The 26296-nt window shown below is 36.4% G+C and overlaps 1 protein-coding gene across 47 annotated transcripts in view; it reads right to left on the bottom strand.

Annotated features, from left to right (window-relative positions):
* SGIP1 (SH3GL interacting endocytic adaptor 1) overlaps positions 1 to 26296 on the bottom strand; it is a 214522-nt gene that overhangs the window by 27003 nt on the left and 161223 nt on the right. For 23 of the 47 annotated variants that reach the window (XM_035251786.3, XM_054236388.2, XM_035251806.3 and 20 more), the window contains 3 exons: positions 24927 to 24992; positions 23927 to 23986; positions 655 to 766 (listed from right to left, as the gene is read on the bottom strand). In XM_035251786.3, the coding sequence (XP_035107677.1) occupies positions 655 to 766; positions 23927 to 23986; positions 24927 to 24992 (238 nt within the window). The remainder of the gene's footprint in view (positions 1 to 654; positions 767 to 23926; positions 23987 to 24926; positions 24993 to 26296) is intronic. The other 24 variants (XM_054236392.2, XM_078332159.1, XM_078332174.1 and 21 more) reach the window with 3 other exon arrangements.

Below are 26296 nucleotides of genomic sequence, written 5' to 3'. Positions count from 1 at the left end.
TAGCAAGAAGTCAAATATTTAATTACATTACATATGCATTCAGATCAAGTCCATTGTCAGTATGTACACATACAAGTGAAATCAGGCTCATGTAAATAGAAGGTGGTGAATTTTCCCTAGAATTTTTACTTTGCTCTGATTATAATTTTTTCTTTTTCTTTCATTTTTGGTCAGTTTTTCCTTACGTAGTAAGGGTCACAGAAAACTCGTTCCCTTGCTGCTTTAGGTGTTTTGGGAAGGCGTTGTTTCTTTCATGTCCTAATTCCAATGAACAACTGTTTTAATTTATATGTGGGTGATTCCCATCCGGGAAAAACTAAGACAATAAAAGACATGATCTGCACATGTACTTTTGTGAGACAATAAATTTCCTCATTGTTGACAGAACTGGATTAGAGTTTTCTGTTACTTGCAATAAAAACAGAACCAAAGATTTCTACAGTAAGTTCTCTCGATACATTTTTAAAAGCATGAAATCAGTATTCCTAATGACATGTTTTTACCTCTATTCTAGCTGTGCCACCTACTATTGTTAACCGAATTATTTTTTTTGCTTTTTACGATAAGGAATGAGAAGGCTATATTAGGATGTTTCACACTCAACAGGCTGAAGTGTTCTATTTTTTCTGATAGTGCACCAAGTGTCAGGCTTACTTGCTTGGATCAGCTCCTTTGAAGTAGGCATTGACTGTTTCGGTAAATGCTGCTGCAACAGGGAGAGTGTCCTGGGCTCCCATGGTTAGGGGGCTGGGTCCCCTGGAAGAACCTGCATGAAATGAAAAGTTTTCATTTATTATGCAAATAGGAGACACTTTAGTGTATGTGAAACTAAAAATCCATTAAAGGATTAAGGAATAAAATCTACCCCTTAATGTAAAAAAGTAAATGTGCTAAGAACCATAACTCTGGATATTCAACATAGAGCTCAAGTATTTAAAAGGAAATATTTGGCTTGTTTACAGACAAACACACTTGAAATTAATTCAGTTATGTATTTTGCTACAGAAACGAAAATCCAAGCAGAACAAAGTCACAGAGGTTTTCAAATGCTTTGCGTAAAACATAAGGCAGTATTTGCATGACAGTTTGTACAGCAGGTGGTTAATAAAGACAATTACTAGTCTCCTATTTGAGCATTCAGTCCAATAAATTGCCCATACTCAAAACTTTTTTCATTTTTTCATTTTGAATAGCAGCCAAGTGGTATCATGTAACCCATTTGTTTTTTTTCTGGATATTTCCATTTCAAAAAGCCCAGTTACTCTCAGATCAAGTAAGCTCAAGTTTACATGTCCAAAAACATACACAACCAAAATACACACATCAACTTAGTACAACACATAAATGCAGCAATTCACATGATCAAAAGTAACAGAAGCTCTCAGGGCACTCACTGGGTGCCTTACATGAATAATCTCATTCCAATTCCACATCTGCCCAGTGGGATAGGTATGATTATTCCCATTTTGTGGAAGAGGAAACGGAAGCTCCATGTATGTGACTTGTCCAAGATAATATAGTTAGTTAAGTGGCAAAACAAAAATTCAAACCTAGGTTTATCTCCCTATAAAACTCATGTTTTTCCAACTATATCATGGAGTGTTCCAAATGAATCATTTTCCTGAATCATTTTGCTGTGTGTAGCTTCTGAAAGTATCAACGTTTAGGATTATTGTATTGTTATTGATCTCTAGGCATGGTATTGAACAGCAAAGTTTTGGTAATTGTTACATAAAGTATTAAATTGTGTCACATACTCACTGCTTCCCCTTCCTGACAAACACTGCATTTACTTCTCCCCACTACCGGCATAGACTACATACTTTAGTGTTACGTTTGTTTTCTTTTGCCTTCAATAACTTTTGTCCTCTTCTCCAGGTCTGAAAATAATCTGCCAATTGTACACCTCCTTCCTCAATAAAGCTTTCCTTGATCATTCTAGTTCATGCTAGTCTGTTTTCTGCCTCCTCTTGGCTTTCAATATCTTGAACTTGGCAATTGACAATTAATTTAACAAGCAGTTATCTAATATCTACTATGTATCAGGTATTATGGTAGGTACTGGGGAGTCAAAAACATGATCTTTGTCCTCAATGAGTTACAGTTCAATGTGCTGATGTTATCAGCAGCAGCATTCCAATCATCAACATCATCAACATTTGCTAATCTTAATTACCTCCATTAACATTATTTGTTGCACACTTACTGTTTCATATATTACCTGTGTAAATGTATGAAGTAAGTATTGTCTTCATTTTATAGTTTGATGGAACCAAGGCGCAAAGAGTTTATAAACTTGTTCAGTCCTGCACAGCTGGTTTGCATAAAGTTTAAGATTGGCACTAGGGTATGTATGAGTTCAAAGTTTCGACTCTGAGGGCTTTATTATTTTGCCTTCTTGGTAGGGAATTACAGTACCACATGTACAATTACAGTGCCACTGGGTGAGTCTGAAGTTAGAGTGTGCATGCTAAGTCTTCGCTGCCCATAGAGCCCTATATTTTAAAAGGAAGGAACAATGGCATTAGGTTCTGTAATGAGACTGTGACAGTCCCTAAAACCTAGCCTGCACTATATTGGCCTTTCACTAAATAAATGTTGAATTATCCACAGTTGGGTCTCAGAAAAGTAAGGTTTGTGCACATTTATAAACAATAAAGGCACAATAAACACAGGCCGTTATTTGTAATAGTGTTGTTCAGTATTATTTGCCCACTCATTAGTTCAAATGTTTATTGAGCAACTACCAGATTTTGGAGAATGGCTAGTGGCTTCTCCAACTGTTGGTTAAAACTAGGCCACAGTGGTAAGAGGGCTGAACTGTTCTATCAGGGTCTTTTTCACTATGTGATTGAAACTTGGCATTTGGTGGGGAGGATAGATGAATCTACAATCAAATAGAGTGATTGGATAAATTCTTTAAAAGAATGTATGAGGAAAGCTGTATGAAAGCACTTAAGGCTGCTTGTATAGGTCAGCATAGGTTTCATTAAGATGATGTTGGAACTGAGGTCTGAGGATGAATATGATCTCACAAATGGTAGAAGGATTGAGGCCCACCATGTCCGTACGTGGGGAGCTGAGCATACACATTTTGAGAAACCACAGGAAGTGTGGTGTTGTGTGTGTATGCGAGTGTAGTGGGTATTGAAGGGTGACAGGAGCAAGATAGGGAGGAGTTTTGAGTATGAGGCTTGGGGAGTTAGTAATTAGGTCATGAAGAGTTTTATATAAATATTTAGAAAAATTTGTCTTTATAGCCATTAAAATCATAATTCATTTTTTATAATCTAGTACAAATCTAAGAATACTTTTCAGAGCAAAGCACACATATATGCATCATTTTTATTATTTAAAGTAGAATTATAAATTTCCTGAGGTTCTTGGAGTTTTGAAACTAGGGTTAGAACACCCTGAATGGAAAGTGGAGGCCTCTGGAGTATTTGAAACCAGGGAGATTTGCAATGGGCTTGAGTTTAGGGCATGCTAGCTATGTAAATTTGTGAAGTAAGCATTATCTTCATTTTACAGTTTGATGGAAACAAGACTCAAAGTGTGGTGAATAATTTAGTGGAGGAGACAATAATGTTGGTGAGGATATTTCTTAGGAAAAAAGATAAAAATGAGAAATGCAGGTGTTAGTATAGAAAGGGAATGTCATCATCATAATATTTTTCAATTCTGCAAAGCATTTAATAGTCTTCTATGATAGTCTTGGGAACAAAAGAGTAAAAGTTGTATGGATCATGGTCTTGCCAAGGGAATTGACAGTTAGACAAATCACAATATCCAAAGAGCATGAATCAGTAGCTATACATCCATTGTGAAGGAACTCTCTAGTGGATTAGCTCAGAAATTGGTCCCTAGCCTTGGGCTCTTCAGTGGCTTGGATAAAACTCAATAAAGTGCTCAGAAAGGGCACACTGTAGTGGCTAAGAGCATGGGATTTGGCATCAGACATACCTGGGATTGAGTCCTGTCTCTGACACTTGTTATCTAAATGATCTTTGGCAGGGATGATGTCATGATACCCATTTTGTAGGCCTGTTCTGAGGATAAAATGAGGCAAAGCATTTAGCACAGCGCTTGAACCACAGTAAGCACTCAGTAATGATTAACTATTTTTATGATGATCATCATGGCAGATTCATTAAAAGTGCTAAAAATTTTCTTAGATTTTTGAGGTACTAAACTGGAAATTATAAGAAAAATATCAGCAGAAACAAATGTAAAATTCAAATATATCGAGATTTAAAATTAATGAAACAATGTGGTTTGTGAAAACTTGCCTGGTAGAAGAATATGTGAAAAAAAAAAGCACCTGGAGGTTTTATTCAATCATCAACTTTCTATTATTGAGTTCTAAACATCTTCCCTCGCTTGGGCTGTATCAAAGGATGAGTAAGGCATACATCACTAGAAATGATGGTTGTACTGCTTTTTGTTTGCTTGTGTGCTTTGTTTTAAAGCTCATCGATGGGAATCGAAACACATATCCACAAGTTAAAGACCACATTCTTCAGTGTAACAATACACAAGGCCATCTGTGGCGTGATCGAGACCCATTTCTCCTTACCCGTCTCCTCCCATGCCCCAACAACAACCCCTCCTCTAGCTATGTTCAGCTCTGGACACCATAGTCCTTATTGCAGAATTGATCAATAATGCCAGGGAAGCAGAAACACACCAAACAACAAACATTTACAAAGAACCTTCTTACCTCTAAGGATCCAAAATTTACAGCCCTAATTTCTTCACATCCCTATACATCCCATTGATAACCCATTTTGTGTTTTACTTTTCCCCACTTACAATATTCCTTATTGCTATTTGGTCTACATATCATTTCCCACAACTATTTGTTATGCTACAGACATTCTTCTAATGTTGAACCACTTCTAGACAGCAAACGAAATCCATCTTTGTATAACCTGGTATTCTTTTTCTTTTTTAATTTCCTTAATATGTAATTTATTCCTACAAAGTAGAATGACCAAATCCAAAGGCAGATCAATGTTTAATTGACAAGAATACCAGGTGTTTTGCATAAAGATTATACTCAATGAAAATGATACGAGTAATAAATGAATGCTTTTGCTCCCCCATAGCACCTCAGAGAGTTTTTGTTTAGTCTCATTACTGGAAAATAGAGGTAAAACCAGAAAAGTGTCCAACGTGATGAGAAATTCAAACCTTATGGCCTAAGAGGACTAAGAGTGGACTGGAAATTGTTTTCTAATAACTGAAATAATATTAACAGACAGCGACTCTGGAGACCAGAGTTCAAGGCTATAGATCTGTAAGTTAATAGCTCTGTAGCCTTGGGGAAATCTATTATATTAATGTTAGGTTCTCTCGATCATGAAATGAAGGCAGTAGACTGCATAGTGTCTGTGTTTTAAGATCCTATGATTTTAAGTTATCTATAGGCATTTACAATTTTTACAGTAAGAGCAACTTTTTAACAGAAGAATAAACTGCCTTGAAAACAGCCTATCCTCACTGAGGATTTGGGTGGATCTGGCATATTTCTGAGACACTACCACGTGCAAGATAGTGGTGAGAACACAAATATGTAGTCTTTCAGGAAGAAAAGGCATAAATATATGGAAAACTAAATAACAATGATGTATGCAAACAAGAGGTTAGGTAAGACAATAGTGTAAGTGACATCACTATGGTGTTATTTCACTGCAAGATTAATTACCAAATAAGTGGTGTGGCAGATGCTATTAGTTGATTTAACAAAGGAAACCTGGACTCTAGAGTCATATAGATTTGGCTGTGAATCCTGGCTCTTTGGCTTACAATCTGTATGTCTAGGGACCATGTATTTCAATCTCTCTGTAATCAGTTTCCTCATCTTAAGAGGGTATAAAGATAGTATCAATGTTAAAGGTTCATGGTGAACATCAAATAGGGTCACAATTGTGAAGTACCTAACGTGGTATACACTTGAAAAACATATGACTAATATTAATGTTTTTGTTGCCGTCATTTTGTCAGGGTGAGTTTTACTGATGTTGAATTAGAGTTGGTTCTTTGAAGTTGAGTAGATTTTTAGGCAGAAACAAAGGGAGATATAAAACAAATAGAATTCTTCACTGTGCATGGAGTTAGAGTAGAATTTTTTCAGCTTCCTTCCGTCACTAAAATTCTATCATATATTCTGTGCATGTGTGCCTAATTTTTCACATATCACATTACTAAGGCTATTATGTTGCCTTTAGTGGCTTGATATAATACTTGTGTCAATAGTGATATAACACTTGTGTCAACAGGAGATAAAGTTGGTTGAATATATGTTTATTTTAATGAAATAAACAAATTTATTATTTGAATAATCAAAATTGATTTATTGAAATGCGAGTTCCTATAATAATTAGACATTGTGGTAGCTGCTGAGGGATACACAGAAATGTATGAGGCATACCCTTCCCTCTATGGAGTTTATTGTATAAAAGAGGATTATAATATTAAATACACATGAAACACTACATGAAGTTAGAGAATAGTTTAATATTGTAATTGCGATATTATTTTTGTTAATAATAATTTACAAATAATTCAATTGGAGGCAGTATTTATTGACATAGCTTTTATGTCTGTCCGTCTGTCCTTCGATAACATCAAAAATCAAACACTAATGTGGCTTTATGTTCTTTGTACATTGGAGTTTACACAGGCTAAGTATAATTATCTGTAGCCCAAGGTAACCCTGCTGGTAAGTGGCAAAGCTGAAATTCAATCCTAGGTTTTCTGACTCTCTTAATGGTAGTTGCAGCAGGTATGAAAATTTCTATCTCTTATTGTATACCAACCAGTATTCAAAGGACTTTACTTATGTTAATTATTATTATTATTTTCTTTTTTCATTGCATTTTAGGTTTTGGGGTACATGTGAAGAACATGCAAGATTGTTGCGTAGGTACACACATGGCAGTGTGATTTGCTGCCTTCCTCTCCATCACCTATATCTGGCATTTCTCCCCATGCTATCTCTCCCCAACTCCCCACTGTAAGTTTAAGAGTGCTGTAAGTACCATTCTTGCTCCTGCTTTGCAGATGAGAAAAGGGAGGTTTCAAGTCATTCGACAGCCTTGCCATGGTCACCTGGCAAGTAAAAAATCAAAGCAAGCACTGCCTGACTCTGGATGCCACCCTCCTCCCTACCTTGCTCAAGGAGCTTAGAAGTCAGGAGAAAGCTATCTTAGGAACCTGATGATGTGTTTGTGGTACCCCCAGAAGGATGAGTGGGTGCCATTAGCCTGTGGACCTCTCACAAAAAAGCGACTCTAGAGTACTGGGAAGCTATTGACATGCACACTTTGGGGGTTCTGAGGAATGGAAGAGAGCACAGAGGGTCACCAATGTGTGACTGTGTGTTTTCTGAAAGGCAGTTTTCTGTGACTCTCATTACTGCAAGGTCACACAGACAGACACATATAGACAGCCTGAGGCTAAAAATAAATTTGTAATAGCAGTATGACATCTGACATCTTTAAAAGATGAGGTCATTAATTTGTGAAAGCATTTCATGAGGAGACAAATGAAAAGTGAATGGGGAAGGAATACATACCGTATATTTAAGCGTTTTAAGAAGAGTTTTTAGAAGAGTCAGAAAAAATTTGAAAAAAAAAAAAAAAAAAAAAAAAAAAGACGGAAGAGCCAAAAAAAGCAAAATGCACAAGTACAGAAATGGAATACAAGTATATGAAGATTTCCTTTATACATAAGTGACTGTTTGCCTCCTGAGTTTAATCAAGGTGCCTCCTATCCACTACTGCCAATTATGTGCAGTGAGCAAACCTGCATTCTGGCAGGCCAGTGTCCCCTTCCTGTGCACTTCCTCCATTTTCTGTATAATCTCTTCCACTTTGCAATGTTGCAATTTCTCCCATCAAAACCGGCTCATGAAGACAACTCATTTTCAGTTGTTTTACATTTAGTATAAATCTATGTCAAACTAGAAGCTCCCTCGGGGGTGATGTGGTATTTGTCACAAAATTAACAATAAATGGTATTATCTATTATGTAATGTGTTCAAACTCTGTGCAATCATTCACGTGTGTTATCTCCTGTAATATGCACCACCATCTCACCAAGTAGGTGCTATTTTAAACATCTCTTTCTTATAGATGAGGAAAGTTGGAGTGCTTAAGTAACCTGCCTCAAATTCAGTTAACAAATGCCTGCAATAAGGAGTCTAGGATGGTGTCAGATGGTGTGGGCTTCAGTCTGGACTGTGCTTCTTCAATATTTGACCTGAGCTGGTCAGTGATTCTAGCTACACCTCTGTTAAATTGGGGCAATAATGCCAGTGCTCCCAGTCTTACCCAAATTCAGGAAGGCTCTGCACCACTAATGTCAGATTCCATGAGAGCTGCATATTTTACCTTCTGTTCATCTGGGGTTGGAAATAGTCACCCCCAAAACACAATCTGAAGCATGGACAGCAGGAGAGAATGGTCTGATTTGTTTAAAGACTGTCTCCATTTTGCAGGCTATTAGGCCAAACAACTGCCCACCTTACCAGGTCTGCTGCAGGTAGGAGGCAAATGACCCTTATGCCCAGGGATGACCATGCAGGGATATAACCAACAGATGGAGACATCAGAGAGTCTCAGAGTGCATAGAAGAGAGACGATGTTCCAGAAGATGCATGAAGCAACAAAGAGTGAAAATTAGACTAGCTTTTTCTTTGAAAGCTGATCATATTAGTTAGAATTAGAAAAAACATAAATTAGACCCAATTCTACAGTAATTTATAGAATATGCTATATATAATGCAGTGACAAAGAGACTGTTGGAAAGAGATGGAATTAATTTTGAATCTGAATTTTATCCCCTGCTCTGTGACCCTGAAAAATTATCTGACCTCTCTGAGTTTCAGCTTCATCATATTGTAAAATGAAGATAATATCTTTTACAGACATTGGGAAGATTCAATATGATGACATAGGATATTCTATGTTCTTGTTATTTGAGAATAGTCAATAACAGAGAAGTCATTTAACAATTAAGGTCCCTAAAATGGATATTAAAATTTCACAGTACATCATGATAGAAAGGTTTGATTGAGATTCTAAGTTGACATAAACTAAACTTGTGAAACAATCTTTTATTAACAGAGTTTAAGCTACATTAATAAGTTCTTAGAATGAACAAAAATAATTTGTGTTGATATTTTTGGGAAGGGTATATTTTTCTGATAAAATCGTGTTATAGCTTTACACACCGCCCGAGATTCAGATTTGGCTTTGATTCACGATCATAAATGGAGCCATTATTGCAGAATTAATTGAGAGTTTTATAAATTCTTCTAAGAGTCTCTCAGTTTCTTGTCTTTTGAAGTGGCTCTGATGTAAACTTACATCTTTCCCTCTTAGTAATTTTAATATCTGCTAAATTCTAAACTGACAATGACTTTGAGCGTGATGAAAAGTTTTACATCATCAATTTCACTGACTTCATGGAATCCTGTATCTTTCCTAAGACTGGCAATTTCACTTTGCAATAAATATGCCCTGTATTTGCATGGCATATCCATTGTTTATATGATCAGATGTATATGGAAAAACTTACTGGATACTTTATTCATGGAATGGGTAAGATAGATGCTAGTTGCATTTTTTTGTTTGTTTGTTTTCTTTTCTTTTTAGATGGAGTTTTCTCTTGTCCCCCAGGCTGGCGTGCAATGGCTTAATCTCAGCTCACTGCAAACTCCACCTCCTGGGTTCAAGCGATTTTCCCACCTCAGCCCCCTGAGTAGCTGGGATTGCAGGCACGCACCACCATGCCCGGCTAATTTTTGTATTTTTAGTAGAGACGGGGTTTCACCAGGTTGGCCAGGCTGGCCTTGAACTCCTGACCTTGAACTCCTGACCTCAGGTGATTTGTCTGCCTCAGCCTTCCAAAGTGCTAGCATTATAGTCATGAGCCACCATGCCTGGTGGATGCTTGTGTTAATTTGGGAAAAAGTGTATTAGAATGGGGACTAAAGTTATAAGTAAATATTTTCATGTTGCTGTGGTCTTTGCTTGTCTTCAGAATCCTGTAACTGCAAGGTAACCAATATTAAACACTGGGGTAAAGAGTTTCATTAGGGCTGGGCTCAGTGGCTCACGCCTGTAATCTCAGCACTTTGGGAGGCTGAAGCAGGTGGATTACAAGGTCAAGAGATCAAGACCATCCTGGCCAACATGGTGAAACCCATTTCTACTAAAATACAAAAAAACTAGCTGGGCATGGTGATGCATGCCTGGTAGTCCTAGCTACTTGGGAGGCTGAGGCCGGAGAATCTCTTGAACCTGGGAGGCAGAGGTTGCAGAGATCATGCCACTGCTTTCCAGCCTGGCAACAGAGCGAGACTCCATCTCAAAAAAAAATTTTTTTCATTAGTTTATGTAAATTACAGTACCTGACACAAAGTAAAAACTCGATAACTTGGCAGTCATTATCATTAGCAGTGAAGAAGAATTTGCCTGATAGTCATGATAGGTAACACATTGTTTCAGGCTCTCTTCAGCACCTTACACATTTAGTATATGAGGGAAGCATAAAAAGAAAAGTAGAAATTCTTTCTATATAGTTCAGTAGAAAGAACTGTATTATGAGAGCTTAACTTGAAAAGGTAAGTATTCTCCTTTTCAAGTTAAGCTCTCATAATACAGTTCTTATTACAGTCCTCCTAAGACTCTTAGCTGAAGTGATGATTTATAAAGTTACTTTTTTATCATAGCAAAAACTTTTCAAAAACGTTTAGAATAAGCTTGGGAGAAAAGGAGTCAAAATGAAGTTATTACATGCGAATTTTTATTTTTTTTCCCTTTTCTCTAAATCTTGGAATATTATGCCCATAGTTGGCTTAGATTATATAAAATATATCTTATACGTGTGGAAATTGTGTGTGTGCATGCTGCATATAAAAATCTATCTTTATATAATATTTTCTTGGGTGTTTTGATAGTCCTATACTATCACCTAACCTAATTATTAATAATGCTAGGATGAGAACTAAAAGAGTATATACTTTCTGAATTCTGGGGACTGCACTAAATGTTCCACATGCATTCCCTTATTAAATCCTCATACTTTTGAGAAAGATGAATTGTTATCCCCACTTTACAGCTGACAAACTAATGCTTAAAACAGTCAAGAAGCTTCTGTAAGTGCTGCATTGGCTTCTCCTGTCCTGAGGTAAGTAGCATCACTTGACCTGCTGAGTGAGAATACAGAGGAAAAAGGGCAAACCTCAAAAAGGGAGGAACAATATTACTGAGTACTTGCTTGAATTAACTTCCTAAAATGTTTGACCCAGAAAATAAGAAACTTACACTTTCTTTTTATCATCCAAGTCAGAACAAGTACATTCAACAAAAATACTATTGCTAAATATGAACATAAAACAGAAGACAAAGCCACAACAATAATCAAAGGAAAGTGAATGCACACTTGCTCAAATTGATTTCCTCAGTTAGTCTCAAATCTGAGTGTCTTCTTTGCCTTAGTATGAAGACTCATACGGCCCAATCCTAAACACTGTCACACGGACAGTGGTGAGAGTTTGATCAAGCATCAGAAACTGAGCCAGCTATAGCATGGTACTATGAAGAATATGAATAAATATATAAAGAGCTAATTTATGTAAAGCACTTATATACGATGGCCACTGTGCTGAACACATTACATGCCTCATGTCTTCTAATCTCAAAACATCGCTTTGGGGTACACTCTTTTAAATAAAAGCTTAGTGAAGTTAAATAACTTGCTCCAGGTAACTTGCTCTACAGAAGTAGGGGAGCTGGGACTAAAAACCAGGTCTAACTTCCATTGTATTCTTAAACCATACCCTGTGTTAAGGATGTTCACCCCTACATCTAGGAAGCTGTGATACAAGATATAGATGACGGCATGGCATGGATTCTCAAAGGGGAAGTATCACCCCAAAGCGGGTGAAAATTGGTTCTTTGGGGAAGGTGAAAGAAATCTTACTTGTTAAATGTATAAAGCACACAGATATACATACAGCACATGGTCAGATGTACAGTACATCTGCAATATTAGAATTCGACTTGGAGAGCAATTAGGGGAAAACAAGGTCTAATAGAGGCTCTCTGGGCAAGGAAATGAAAAAGGATAATGAAAAGAAAGTTTGAGAAGCACTAATCTACAGGCTTAAAAGGGCCAGAGATGTGAATGCCCCTGGACAACTCATGAACTCTCTTGGAAAGTTAACAGTCATCTACCAGAGTATCCAACTGCTGGCAGAAGAAATTACCACATCCTTTGGGATAGAAGCTACAGAATTTTGAAAGATGGAACAAGTAGGTTATGAATGACTGACATGCATCCTAAAGGAATACTCATGAGCTAAAACTGTATCTGTCAAGAACTTCTTGTTGACTTTCAAGGAAGATGTTTACTTTGCAACAGCTTACAAGTAAATTCTGGAAAATGAATGCAGATAAAATTCTGGAATTTTTGATGTGTCATAAAATTAAACTATCAATGCAAAGAGTATAAAGAGGTCAACGTTATAAACATGTGCTATAGAGAAATCATTAAGCCCCTATGATATTAATTATATCTGCTGATGGCCAGAAGTGATTCAGATGTGTCACAGATTCTGAATATGAAACAGATTTAGGCTCAGTTTCTGAGTGTTATACTGAAGATAGTGGCTTGCACTTTGTGTATTATTATTGGTTAGAAAAAAATGCTTTTCTACACTTGAAAAAGTCTATTTTGCACCCAAAAAGTTATGGAAACAATGGAGCACATCCCAATGTATGGCTTCTTGGGATCAAGTAAATGTAGTGCATATTTGTGTGTGTGTGTGTATGTGTGTCAGTGCGTGTGTGTGTAGATACATGCAGAGAGAGTTTCATCAAGAATTTTTGCCAAAACATCAAAAATATTCTTTCTACTAATCTCTAAATAGATTTTGAGGTGATATTTACTCTTTTATTTATACTTTTTCATATTGTTTGAATTTTTAAAAATAATATGCTTAAATTAATATCATGATCACAGCAAAGCCAACTGTGACCATTTCTAATAGTTTGAAGTGTCAAGGTGAATAGTATCCTATGTTAAAATGAAATAATGCATAATTATACACTGTGTGGTAATATAAACCATGCATCCACACACACAGAGTCACATTCACATGCAAAATGTTAGAACTGAAAAAATCAAAATAATAGTAGTCATCTACAGTTATTTGATTATCAATCTTTTTCTAAATGCCTTTCTGTTTTTTCAAGTTTTCTATAATGTATGTGTTATTTTGATATTTCTATGTTTCTCCTTTCCTTTTTTCTTTTGTCATCTTTATGTGTATTAAAGAGAAAGACAATATTTTGATTAAAATATAAAATAAACATTTATAATATATCTATATATTAACATATAAATTATAGATATTTATTTTATATGTACAAATATTTTATAAATATATATATTTCATATCATAAATATTTAAAACATTTATATTTACATATCATCAACTATTACATATCAAATATATAATATATTATATATTTGATATATAATATAAATATATGAAAAATTAAAAATATTTGACTAAAATTTGAGAAAAAGGTAATAAAGACGAGTGATGAAATTAAATGGTTTAATAGCAAGATGCAAATTATAACAAAAAAATTTTCAGATTATACCAAAAACAATAATTCATTAAAAAGAAGAGATAAATTGTGAACCAAAGTAATGAAGTTTTTGTTTGTTTTTGTGTTAATACAACTGAAATTAATAAAAAGCATATTATTCATTTATTTAAATTTTACTTTAAGTTCCGGGATACATGTGCAGAATGCACAGGTTTGTTACATAGGTATACATGTGCCATGGTGGTTTGCTGCACCTATCAGCCTGTCATCTAGATTTTAAGCCCTGCATGCATCAGGTATTTGTCCTCCCCTTTCCCCCCATCCTCTCCAACAAGCCCAGGTGTGTGTTGTTCCCCTCCCTATATCCATATATTCTCATTGTTTAACTCCCGTTTGTGAGTGAGAACTCTTCTTTATTTCTTGAATGGTTCCTTGCAGTTACAAATTGGATGCTGGTAATTTTGAGCACTACTGAAAGTTATTCCCCCAATGGGACTGATAAATATGATTGGAGAAGCAGGAAGAATGCAGTCTGCCATAGTCTGACTGCCTGAAAACCTGCTATTTGAGCTGTTGGTTTCATAGCAAATGGGCTGTGTGCAAATTCCAAAAAAGGCAAAAATCTGAGAAAAGGAGTAACTGACATTAAATAACTCATACTTCCTCTTCCTAGACTCATTTGCCACAGTGCAAATTGCAACTCTTCCAAAACATCCTTGAATAATTAATATTACCCTTGGGACACTTGTCCAGAAAATCCTCTCATGTTTTCTCAGAGGCATATTTCAATTCTCTAAATCAGGTCTTAGGGGAAGTCATGCTTTTATTACTCTGAATAGAAGACTAAGAAACACAGTTGTAACTAGCATATGCTGCCTGTGTGAATGTGTGTCAGCAAGGAAAGAAGCCCCAAGACCATATTTACTTGTGTCCTGGTGACTTGGTGCAGCAGAATCAGCAGAAAAGAAGAGAAAATTCATGAAACTTTTTGTCTGCTGACAGTTGATGCTCTAGCAGAAATGATTATCACACACAGAGCAAAATAGTTGCAGACACAAAAGGGTTAAAATCTTAAGGGCAATGACTTATGTCAATGCCTTATGTTAATGTCTCCAAGCCAATCTCTGATTTAATACATGAAGCAATTAATATAAAATTCTTAGCACATGCCTAGCACATACTAAATATTCATTACTATTAATTACTATATTAGCAAATGATTACTTTTGAATAGTACTTTATAGTTTGCAAAAGCCTTTCACAAGTAGCTGTCTAAAATTTGTTTGGAGTATATGTGGTGCTCATTAAATATATCCACACCAGACACACAAAAAGTATTATAAATGGGAGATTCTCCTAGTCTCAGTAAAATCTCTTCGAATCACTAGTATACTTTTTTCATTCATTTATGTCAGAGGTTCATAAAACAAGTATTTTGAAATGGGTTAAGCAACCGAAGTCTATAGACCGCTCTTCTTAAAAGACATACCAGGAACAAATGCTAGAGAGGTCATCAGCCAGCAATTGCATATTGAAGGCTCAGAACCATCCAAAGATGAAGCCATTGCCCCCAGGAATTCCCAGCTTCTCCACTCTTTTCTCAGGAAGTTTGAAATTACTTGTCAAATCTGTGGAAGTGCTATGATTTACAAATCCTTTAATAAAAGAAAGGGTAAAAGATTTTCTGCCACATTTCCCATCAGTGTTAACACAGAACCCTCAGGAGTATACTCCCAGGCAGACTATTAGTCTCAACAAGTCAGCTTTAATGATAGGCTCTAGTGGAGGCAGAGGGTATACAGCAGCTCAGTAGGATTATGCTTCCAAATCATTGTCTTGCTCCACACTAGCAGAGAAAACACTGCTTGTCATCCCTGCTAACAAGGAAGAGAGACCGTGTAGTAACTTACAGCGGAATCAAACTGTCAGGTTTTTATGTGCAGGAAGATAAGAATGCCACAACTGAAACTTCTCCAAAGCAGGCAAGAATGAAGTAAACACAGCCATGCTACAAGCAAAGAATGCATGAAGTTGGGCGACAGTTGCTTATATCTGAGTGCTTTGCATGCACTGTACTCAGTGTTGGACTTTTCTCTTGACTACAGCCCTAGAGGAAAGAGGTGCCATTAGTATTCCAATGTTCAGAGGAGGCAACTAAGTCTTAGACAAGTTAAGTAATTGGCCCGAAGTCACACATTGTGTTGAGGCTATAATTAAGACCCAGAAGGCTTATTCCAGGCTTATGCATAAACACACACACACACACACACACACACACACACACACACACACACAGAGTTATTTATAGATGTGGTATAAAATATATACGATATGCAATATAGCATGTATTCCATATTTCATATATATCATATATGAACGCATATATGATATATATAAAATGTGATATAGCTTATATACTATATATCACATGTATGCTAGATCAATATATATCAATATAGCATACATATAATATAGAATATATATGTGATAAATATATCATATATATTCCATATTTTTTCTCTATTATCTCTATGTGTGTGTGCATGTGTATGTATGTGTGTACTGAGAGCAAACAGATATGCATTAATTGAGGAATCTTCCTGTTTCTAATACCTATGATAATACCAAATATACCTTAGGTTAACATTTATATATTATGTAAGATTTTCAATTAGACTCTCACATAGCAACATGTTACATTGCTTCAAAGTAGAGTCTATGTAGGTTCAACTGTCGTTCCCTTTTCTTCCATCACCCTAACTACTAGAACATGTTTGCAATTCTACCATTGTTTTTGCTACAGGATGCTTTGTATAGGAAGTGCCAAACTCTTCTATTTCTTCTATTCTTCTATTTCTTGTGAATTCCTAGAAGGCAGAAGTCATATTATTTTACCTCCATAATTCCTGCACAGGCGCCTTTAGCTAAGAAGAGCTCATGGACTGAATGTGAAGCACTAAATGCCGAAAAATGAGTGAATATTCTTTAACTTTTCTATTCTGTTTCTCACTTTCCTGCTCTAGGGAACTATTTAACTTATGCTTCAGGTTTTAAAATTGCCCACACATAGCAACCTTTCTTTCTGGGGGACTCAAGACTTTCTGCCGTTCTTGGTAGTTCCCCATTTGATTACTTTAGTCAGATGAGAAGTCTCATTACTGAATCTACTTTTGCACGCAGGGAAGTGCAGCTGACTGTCAGTGTTCTCCTCTCTGGAGAGTGAAAGACTTCAATTTTGAGCAAAGCAAATGCTGCCCAGTGTTTATTTTAAACCTGTTGGATTGGGTTGATTTTCTGAATATGAAAGGCATATTCAGAAACAACTGTGTGTTTTGGACCTTTATGAGAAAATACATTGTCAGTGAGTCTGATAGAGACACAAGAAGCTTCTAAGCATAGTCGCCATGAGACACTCAAGAGGCCACTTTAGAGACCCAGGAAAATACCAGAAAACAAATGCATCTTGGATGCAATACCTTCTTGGTCTCTTCAATTCTCCTTATTTAGTTTGAATGCAACCTCAAAGTATGAAAAATTTAGAACCTTTCATATGCATAGTACTTTATGAAACAAAAACCATGTATTTTATCTAATTTTCCTAATTATCCTGCCAGATGGGTATTATGTTTTCCATTTTAAAGATGATAGAACAGAGACTCAGTGACATTAAATACTCAAGATCACATGGTTATTGAGCAGCATACCCAAGACTTGAGTATCGTTGTGGTTAGGAACATCAGTTTTGTGATGTAATAGTAACTCCCTTTGACTCATCTCACCACTGACTAGCTGTGTTATCAGTAACTCCCCTCTAACTGATTTAATCACCAACTAGCTGTGTGATCTCAGAAAAGTTACTTAAGTGCTCAGAGCCTCTGTTTACTCATCTGTAAAATGTGATTAACAATAGTACCCTCTTCATAGGATGGTTTTGTGAATGACATGAGCTTGTGGATATGGAGTTAACTAGCTCAGAATGTAGCCCATGTTAAGGGCTCATCAGCGATACATTGCATCAGCATTACCGGTAAAAACAGCAGCACCCTAGATATGCTGAATCCAAGCAAAATGATATTTTCATCAACCAGGTACTCCTTGCACGGTGATGTGCTTGAGATAGAAGGTACCACCTGCTCTCCAGCTTTCCCATTAGTAGAATTCTAATGTGAATTCTCTCCAGTTATGAATTCTGTACCTATGAAATTGCATATGTACAGGATTCCTCCCTAGAAGCCTATTCATTCGACTTTGGCCAAGATCTCAGAGCAGAAAGAGGGGACACTTTGCTGGCTTTCTGTTCTATCACCAGCGTGACAGTTGTAAACTAACCATGAATGAGACAGGACAACTGCCTCAAAGGGAGCAGGAAACCAAGTATGATCAGCATGCTGGTCAATCTCAAATTTTTCAGAACGAGGCGACTAATTTATTATGAAGAGGTAAAGTATACTACTGTTCTCAGCAGAATAGCCTGAGAGAACATTGTGCTGGTTCAGCTCTGCTTTAATCTTAACAGGTTTAGGCTATTTAAAAAAAACTCGCTGTGACCTTCAGTTTTTTAAATAGAATGGATTTTTCATTTGAGATATACAATACAGTCCACACACAAAAACTCAGAATAGCTAGGGAGCCTGGTTTTAATATTTCTAATGAAGACAGCCTTGTAAAACTGCTTTTAATGTTTCTGTATTGTTTCCCTAACCTGGTCATACTTACTTCTGTGATTTGCCGAGTGGATACTTAATAATTTTCCTGTTATTGATTGAAAGGGGCCTTCAATGGGGTAAGTACTGTTAGCAAACATGTCCCACTTGAGAATAATGTGAAATTAGCAGAGCCATTGCTTCCCAGAAAAGTAGTCACATCTTCCAGTTTTCCTTTCTTTAGTGACTCTCAAGTGAATGAATTAGTATCCTTGTGACTGCGTGTAAGTAATCTGACCTGTTATTTTCTTACTTTATTGCTATGTTAGGGTAAGGAAAGTTGAATGCTCTATGACTATATTTGTGACTTGCCAATTACTAAGTAGGGGTATTTAATAATCTGCTTAAGAAGATCAGACATTTAAAATGCCCAAGCATTTATTTTTCTTCACAGAGATAATATAACTCCAAAGAGAAAAAATGTAGCTCCTACTATGCAAATGATTAAGGCCCTTTCAGAAACATATTTTTCCTCTCTGGGGTCTCATCTGGATAACGAAAAGAATATGAATGTCTCCATCAGGGTTAGTGGACTGAGAACAGGAAGAACATGAGAACAGAGGTCTCAGTGGGATCAAAGGGTGGTTAATAGGTACAAAATTACAACTAGATAGGAGGACTAAATGTTAGTATTCTATAGCACTGTAGGGTAAGTAGGGAAAACAGTAATTTATTGCATATTTTCAAAAAGCTAAAAGAGGATTTTGAATGTTCACAACCCCAAAAATGATAAATATTTGAGATGATGGATTTGCTAATTACCCTGTTTGATTATTATACAAATTACACACATATTGAAATATTACTTGGTGTCCTGCAAATAGGACAATTATTAGCTGTCAACTAAAAATAAAAGAGAAAAATAAGGTGTAGTATCAGGAAATTAGAGAGCTGGAAGTCTAGAAGATTAGGGCAAAACCTTTGTTGCAAGGACTGAACGAGATTATATATGTACAGGAGGGTGAGGTGGTGGAGCAGAGTGGCTTCCGGCTAGCCGGCCAGAGTTTAAATCATTACTCTGTCTCTTTTATTTATTTATTTATTTGAGATGGAGTCTCACTCTGTCACCCGGGCTCGAGGGCAGTGGCGCAATCTTGGCTCACTGCAACCTCCGCCCCTCGGGTTCAAACGATTCTCCTGCCTCAGCCTCCCAAGTAGCTGGGATTAAAGGCGTGTGCCACCATGCCCAGCTAATTTTTGTATTTTTAGTAGAGGTGGGATTTTGCCATGTTGGCTGAGCTGGTCTGGAACTCCTGTCCTCAGTTGATCCACCCACCTTGGCCTTCCAAAGTGGAACTACAGGTGTGAGAAACCACACCCGGCCACTCTGTCTCTTTTTGACTGTGTGACCCTGTCAAAGTTACTTATATTACCTGAATCTCAGTTTCTTCATTAGTGAGTTGTGCAGGTGAAATGAGATAATGGATGGAGATGGCTTTATACATAGTAAATACTCAGATGTTAGTTACTCATATTCATTATCATTTTTATTTTATTTTTAATTTTTCAACCTCAAATTCCCCAATTTAAAACTGCAACCCTCACTAGGCTCCATTCTTCTTTCCTATTGAATAAAATGACCATATTCATACTATATATCTTCTACTTATTTATCTTTTCATTTTTAACTTTCCACAGTAAAACATGGAAAAATATCCCTCTGTGATGACAGGGATATTTTTCTGTTTTGTTTACTACTGGGGAGTGCCCAGTGCCAGTAAACAGTAGGCAGTCACTAAATATTTATTGAATGAAAGAATATTGCTTCATAAAGTCCCTCGTGCACCAAAAGGGCGGCAAATTGTTCATTATGAAACAGCTGAAATGAGACTTGCCAGTGGGAACGATTTCCAGGGTGTGGCCAGAGGTGTGGAGTGCCGAGTAAAGTGGAGAGAAACCTGAGAAAGCTTGTTGGAGAAGAAATCAAGAGACTCTGGAGCCAGTGTGTGGGACAGGTCACACACATACACTCTATGTCACAGGATGATGTTGGGAAGTGAGGTGGCACAGAGGATAACATGCAAACTGCCAGCATCTCTAAGATAAATGCAGAGGACTGCTGTGCAGTCAGCTGTTAACAGCAACAAGGAGTGGAAGATCCTGAAATTATCAGACAGCTGCTTTCACGATCAGGGAGGTTTTGGAAGTAGCATTAGGGAGCTGGGGGAATCCAAACACGGCCTCCTAGTCCCATGATGAACAGTCCATGCAAGACTGAAGAGAGGTCTCCATGGAGAGTGCTATGGAAATGATGGCTCCCAATAGAGCCAGGATTTCATTAGGAAATGGGTGGGTAAGTTCAGCTGAGAGACTGAAATGTACAGAAGGGGACTGTTAGGAATGTGATGTTCCCAGTGGGAATGATGGGAGAAAGACCAGTGAACAGAAGCACAGAGCAGTCTAGAGATGAGCGTGTGTGAGATAGAAGAGGCTGTATAAGCAGATGATAGAGCTGATATTCCCACATGAGGCCACTGAAGAACTTCAGGTAGCAGGTTTTTTGTTTGTTCATTTTTCACCACCACATATAAGATAATTTTGAGTTAAAAAGCTAGCCAAGGAGAAGTGTAGCACATTTCTGAAAACATCTCTATGTTCAAACACTCTGGGGAATTGTTCAAACACCTAGCAGTCGTATCTTCTATTTAATATTTGTCATGGAAGTATCTTGCCCTCCCACCTCAGAATACTTGGTAGCTTCAATAGGATACAGTCTTTGAAGAATTTAAAAAGTTATTGCCATTTGCAACCTTTACTGTTTTATTCCCAACTTAAAATAAATTGAATTTTTATTATTAATTAATATTTCAGTGAAGCTGTTTAAAAAAGTAAAACATTCGGAAGAGCACTGGGTCTTGTTAATTAGAACCACTAACAGTTTTTTATCTCTATTATTAACTTAAATTTGGAAGTGTGAGGCACCTCATGTTATCTTCAAATAAACTCATATGCCAATGTTGATCACTTTATTGATTGGTTGGTCAGTAGCTCAAACATTGACTTAAGTGACAATGATGTTTAAAGCACTGTAAGAATAAAATGATGAATAAGACAGAGTAGGGTATTGAACACTGTAAAAACACTATTTAGAAGTCAATAAATAATAATTGAAAAGCTATTTGGAACTGATGGCCACTTTGACATGGGAATCTTTCTTCTTCTACAGCCCGGGAATGAAGAATTGAAGATAATGGTAATTAATATTAAGAGTAACAAATGTGGGTAAAACCAGAATGTCCTAGAAGAATATGTTAGAAATCCTACTCAATAAAACACAGTGAGGGAAAACGTTTTGAAGCGCAAAAATGTAGGTGTGGTCACTATTCTCAAGGTAAATTAAAATGTCACCATTTCTATATTGTTTCATCATCACAGCAGAATAAAAAAATTTTTCTTGGTTTCACTAGCTAAAAATGCCCAAGTATTGAAAACAAATCTCCATTTAAAAAATATAGCCATTTTTGCTCAGATCGCAAGGCATCATTTTGTTTCTTCCAAGGCTTCCCTTGAAGTGCATTTGAATATACTTTTATCTGCATAAACATTTTTTAGTGAGAAAAACAGTGACACCTACATTCATGACATGGCTATTCACATACCCTTTCAAGAAGTCTCATTTATACTTAATCTTGAACAAAGTCCAAGATTAAGATAATACAGTACTAGAGATTCCAATTAATTTCTATTAAAACTCTTCTTGCATGACTTCTCTTGGCCCAAATTGAGATGCTTAAGGAATTTGAATCTAACTAATTAAAATGGCAACATTACCAACTTTAAATACCCAGAAATCTACTGACAAATATGTTTTCATAAAACATGATATGTTATTCCACACATTTATTAAATATTTATATTTGATTGAGAATATGTATTTTTAAAACAAACAAACTGACAATCAAAAATGTCTTTAGATTGGTTTCTTCAAAAAGGGTCTCTGTCTCTCAAAACAGACCCACAATAAAGTATAAACAAATAAGCCAGCATATACAGTAGCCAAAACAAACAACAAAAATCTGTCAGAGTTGGTTTCTTTTTTTTTTTTTTTTTTGAGCCCCAGACAATCACGTGAGGGTTGGCAAAGTGCCTTGCTTAATTTCCTAGTTAAAAGAGGGTAAACTACATCATCTGCTGTGACCAGATGGAGCCAAAGTGCCTTTAAGTATACAAGTAGTGCTTTACTTCAGGATTACCACCCTATGCAACTGTAGGTTCTTTTGCAACATGCTGGTTAGTAAAAAAAATACTTGGGCACTTATTAATTTCATCTAATTCTAAAAGAAAGTTTAGGAGGTCACAAGTTGTGGACTTTGCATCTTGGTTATCACAAAATTAATTACCCAAGGCAATGAAGTCTTTGACTTCATGTACAGAAGATACATCCTCTACTGAAGACTGCTTTTTCACCTGTCCTTTACCCAAGCCAGTTCAAGAAATCAGAATGTTTGCAAAATTTGAAATCAGATTATCTTTCCTTCTACTACCCAAGCTACTTCTGGATAAGTTCTAGCTAAGAACTTCCATCTCTACGACTATCTTGCCAGCAAAATTCATTGTTGAGGGAAATTCACTTGTACAGTTGTATACAAACTATTATGTATATCAGCCATTCTAATTTTTAAAATTGCATGAAAACACATACTCAAGTTATAAAAATTCTATTTTGTTTTCATGAAACACAAAGACAAGTTCAATATTTAGATTCAATTCTAGAGTGCTTTTCGGCCAACTTTGGATCCTGGGATAAAGGTAGTAATTTTAAAATCCTAGAAAGCGGGGTCTTACGTGATAAATTTTTACGTGTAAAATGGCCCACAAATTAAGTTAAATTACTTAACTTCTCCCCCCACCATTAGTTTAAATGGCCCATTTAGTCAAATGGCCGGCCTGTTAAGATGATTTAGAACTTAAATATAAAACAGAAGAATGCTTATCCTTAATGCAGAATATAATGAATGATCAAACCTCGAGGTTAGATATTTGACATTATATTTAGGTATATTTTCGTTAATCTTCTAAGATGGCAAGTGCAGCAATAGTTGTCCAGTTTACTGCAGTCAGGAGATGCAGATCAAACTTAGTATTATACTCTTTCTTTCTTTTCCCAGTTTTTCTCATCTCTTATACAGCATTCCTTGTCATAAGAATGTATTTACATATTTAGATTTTTTAGTGGAGGTTGCATCTGAAATATTAATTATCCAAAACAAGTTAAATGCCAATACCAACCAAAAATGTCATATTTGTTGCACTGCATTTGCAAGAGTTAGGAAAGAGCCCTGGTTGACAGAGTTAAGTTCCTTGGCCAAAAAAGGTGTGTTTTGTTTTGTTTTCAATTGACCATAGTTAATTAAATAACCAATATTAACTGCAAATTAGCTTTAATTTTTTCAATGTGAAAAATTGAAGATCATATACTAACCAAATTCATGTAGTATTTCCTTTAGTGTTTAACATTTTCTAAGTAGCCATAGCATTTTCATATGGAACGTGAGACCAGAACTTTTCAAGAGAACTGGGATTTCGAAATGCAGATGAGGAAATAAGGATGGGGAGTATAGATTAGAATCTGGTATGCTATGCACTACTTACCTTCAAAAGTCAAATAAAACTTTCCTCTGTCAAACCAAACGAGGGAAGGCTGTTCATTCTCTGTATGGCCAGGAGTTGAAGCGGGATGGGAAGGGTTAAGGAGAGGGAGAGAGAAGGACACAATGTGAGTTACAGAGCAGGTCATTAATCTCACTATAGGGAAGGGTGGAGGCACTACATGCCATTAGCGTGCAGGAAAAAGGGAAGGCTGGCAATCTATGCATTTTTTTTCTTTTTTTTTTTTAGTTCAGGAAACAAAAAGCCAAAGCAAAGCTATGGAGGCCTAAAGGAATGGGCACGTATTGGTGGTCACTTGATACTTGGTGCTTGTGGGCATGGAGTGGAAGTCTTCCTGGCCATGCAGGGGCGTCAGCATATTTTAACTGCACTAATTTGGGCAAACTGTCATTCAACAATGGTTGTATCCATGTCATCTTCAATGTCATCCCCTTCTATGTTTCCAGAAAGATAAACTCAGAGTTACTTATTGTAGAAAACATTAGCTTAGGTTTTAAATGATAAAGCATTGCATGTCAATACAAATTTCAGGGAAGATGTCACATATCTTCCATCCCCTCCCCTGGAATCACCTTAGGCATCCAGACACAAAACACCCTTTACCTATGTACCAGAGAGAAAACAAGATTACTAATGATGCTCTATTATTTTTAAAATTAAAAAGCACTGACCGGACATGTAATTCTGAGCAGTTAAATGGTTCCTTCCTCTGTAAAGTCACAAAGCAATAGCATCTCACCTTTTTCTTTTGAAACTCTTCACTGAGAAACTGTCATGCAACCTGCCGCTTTTTAATACAGTCATTTAAAAAATTCTAGTGGCATGGGTTCTACAATGAACAGTAAATATACAGGGTGCATCTGAGAGGCACTGGACACACATGAGGTGAGGAGCATGTCCATGAAGTTTATAGCATTCAGATGGATAATGGCTTGGATTTTTGAAATCTAGGTCTATAGAGGTCTCTTGGCTGGCACCATACCTGCAGGCGTTTCACAGCGCCTTTCAAACGAGGGCAGTTTGTCATAAAAAACATCATCTTCTGACACTACGAACCAAAGAAACATAAACGAATGGAAAACAAAAACACAAATACAAATCCCAAATGAAATCAAGAAGCCCACTCTACTGATTGGAACACAGGAATGATTTTAATGGAAAAAGGAAACAAAATTTAAAACACTGGAATTATGATTACCTTGTTAAAATGTGTTTTGCTTATTTTGTGATGATTCTATGAGAGGAAATTAAAATGTTAAAAAATGCCAGGGTTTAGCATCTGTGAATTTGTCTGAAGTCAGCTTCAGGGAAGAAGTCACGCCCCACCTTCTCAGGGAGTTGCTAAAGGAATTGTCATTAATAATTGACTTATGCAAGTGTGTTTCACTCCAACACAATTCTCAAGTGGTCAGACATATGTCCATCAACAAGAATCACCTGACAGAGCCCTGACAGCTCAGTAGGATCACTCAGCATGAACCTTCCCCCCATGGGAAAGTTGATGCTTTCAACGTTACCATAAAAAAGCAACAGTATAAATCCAAGGTCTCTGCATGAATTATCCCATTTCAGCCTCATCAAGATCCAAATTCAATTTGCCTTGCACCTGATAGTCACAGACTGTTAATTCTGAACAGCATTATCATAACATCATCTTTGTCTATGACATCCAGCTGTGGCTAAATGTCTTTGTAAGTTGGTCACAAAAGAATGAGTTGGTGCTTTAGACTTTAACTGATTTAGCTCTTTTTTAAGGTCTCTCTTCTCAGCAACTAACAAACGCAAGTAATTGGGATTTTGACTCCATGTGATTTTAAAAAACTGCTCAGTGCCACAGGTCTTATGCATAATATTACAATTTTAATAGAAAATTGAATAAAATTTGTACAAAGACCAGTAAGAAAGAAAAATGCTGGGAAGGAAATGGATTAGGGTAGAAAAAAACATTCCACAAATAATAATGTTCCTTGAAAAACACTCTATTAGTTTGACTCCATATTTACAGTTTAATGATAATGTTCCTCATTATCTCTATTGTTATCTCTGTATCTTGAAATGTCTAGTAGCTTGTTTCTTAGAATAACTTTAAGCAATTTCCCTATCCCTATAATACTAATAGGATTTCCCCCCAAATCATGTAGTAGCAGTCCTGTGAGCTTTTATTAGTGCAAAAGAACTTACTGTTCTTCATTGATTCTTTTTATTTATCTATTATTTTTAAAAATTGAGATGAGGATTTTGCTGTGTTGCCCAGGCTGGTCTTGAACTCCTGAGCTCAAGTAATCCTCCCATCTCAGCTGGGATTACCACCACACACCACCAAGCCTGGCTCATTCATTCTAAACTGCGCTT

The sequence above is a fragment of the Callithrix jacchus genome, chromosome 7, assembly GCF_049354715.1.
Source record: "Callithrix jacchus isolate 240 chromosome 7, calJac240_pri, whole genome shotgun sequence".
Classification (NCBI taxonomy): Eukaryota; Metazoa; Chordata; class Mammalia; order Primates; family Cebidae; genus Callithrix; species Callithrix jacchus.
This window is presented reverse-complemented; position numbering and strand designations above follow the sequence as displayed.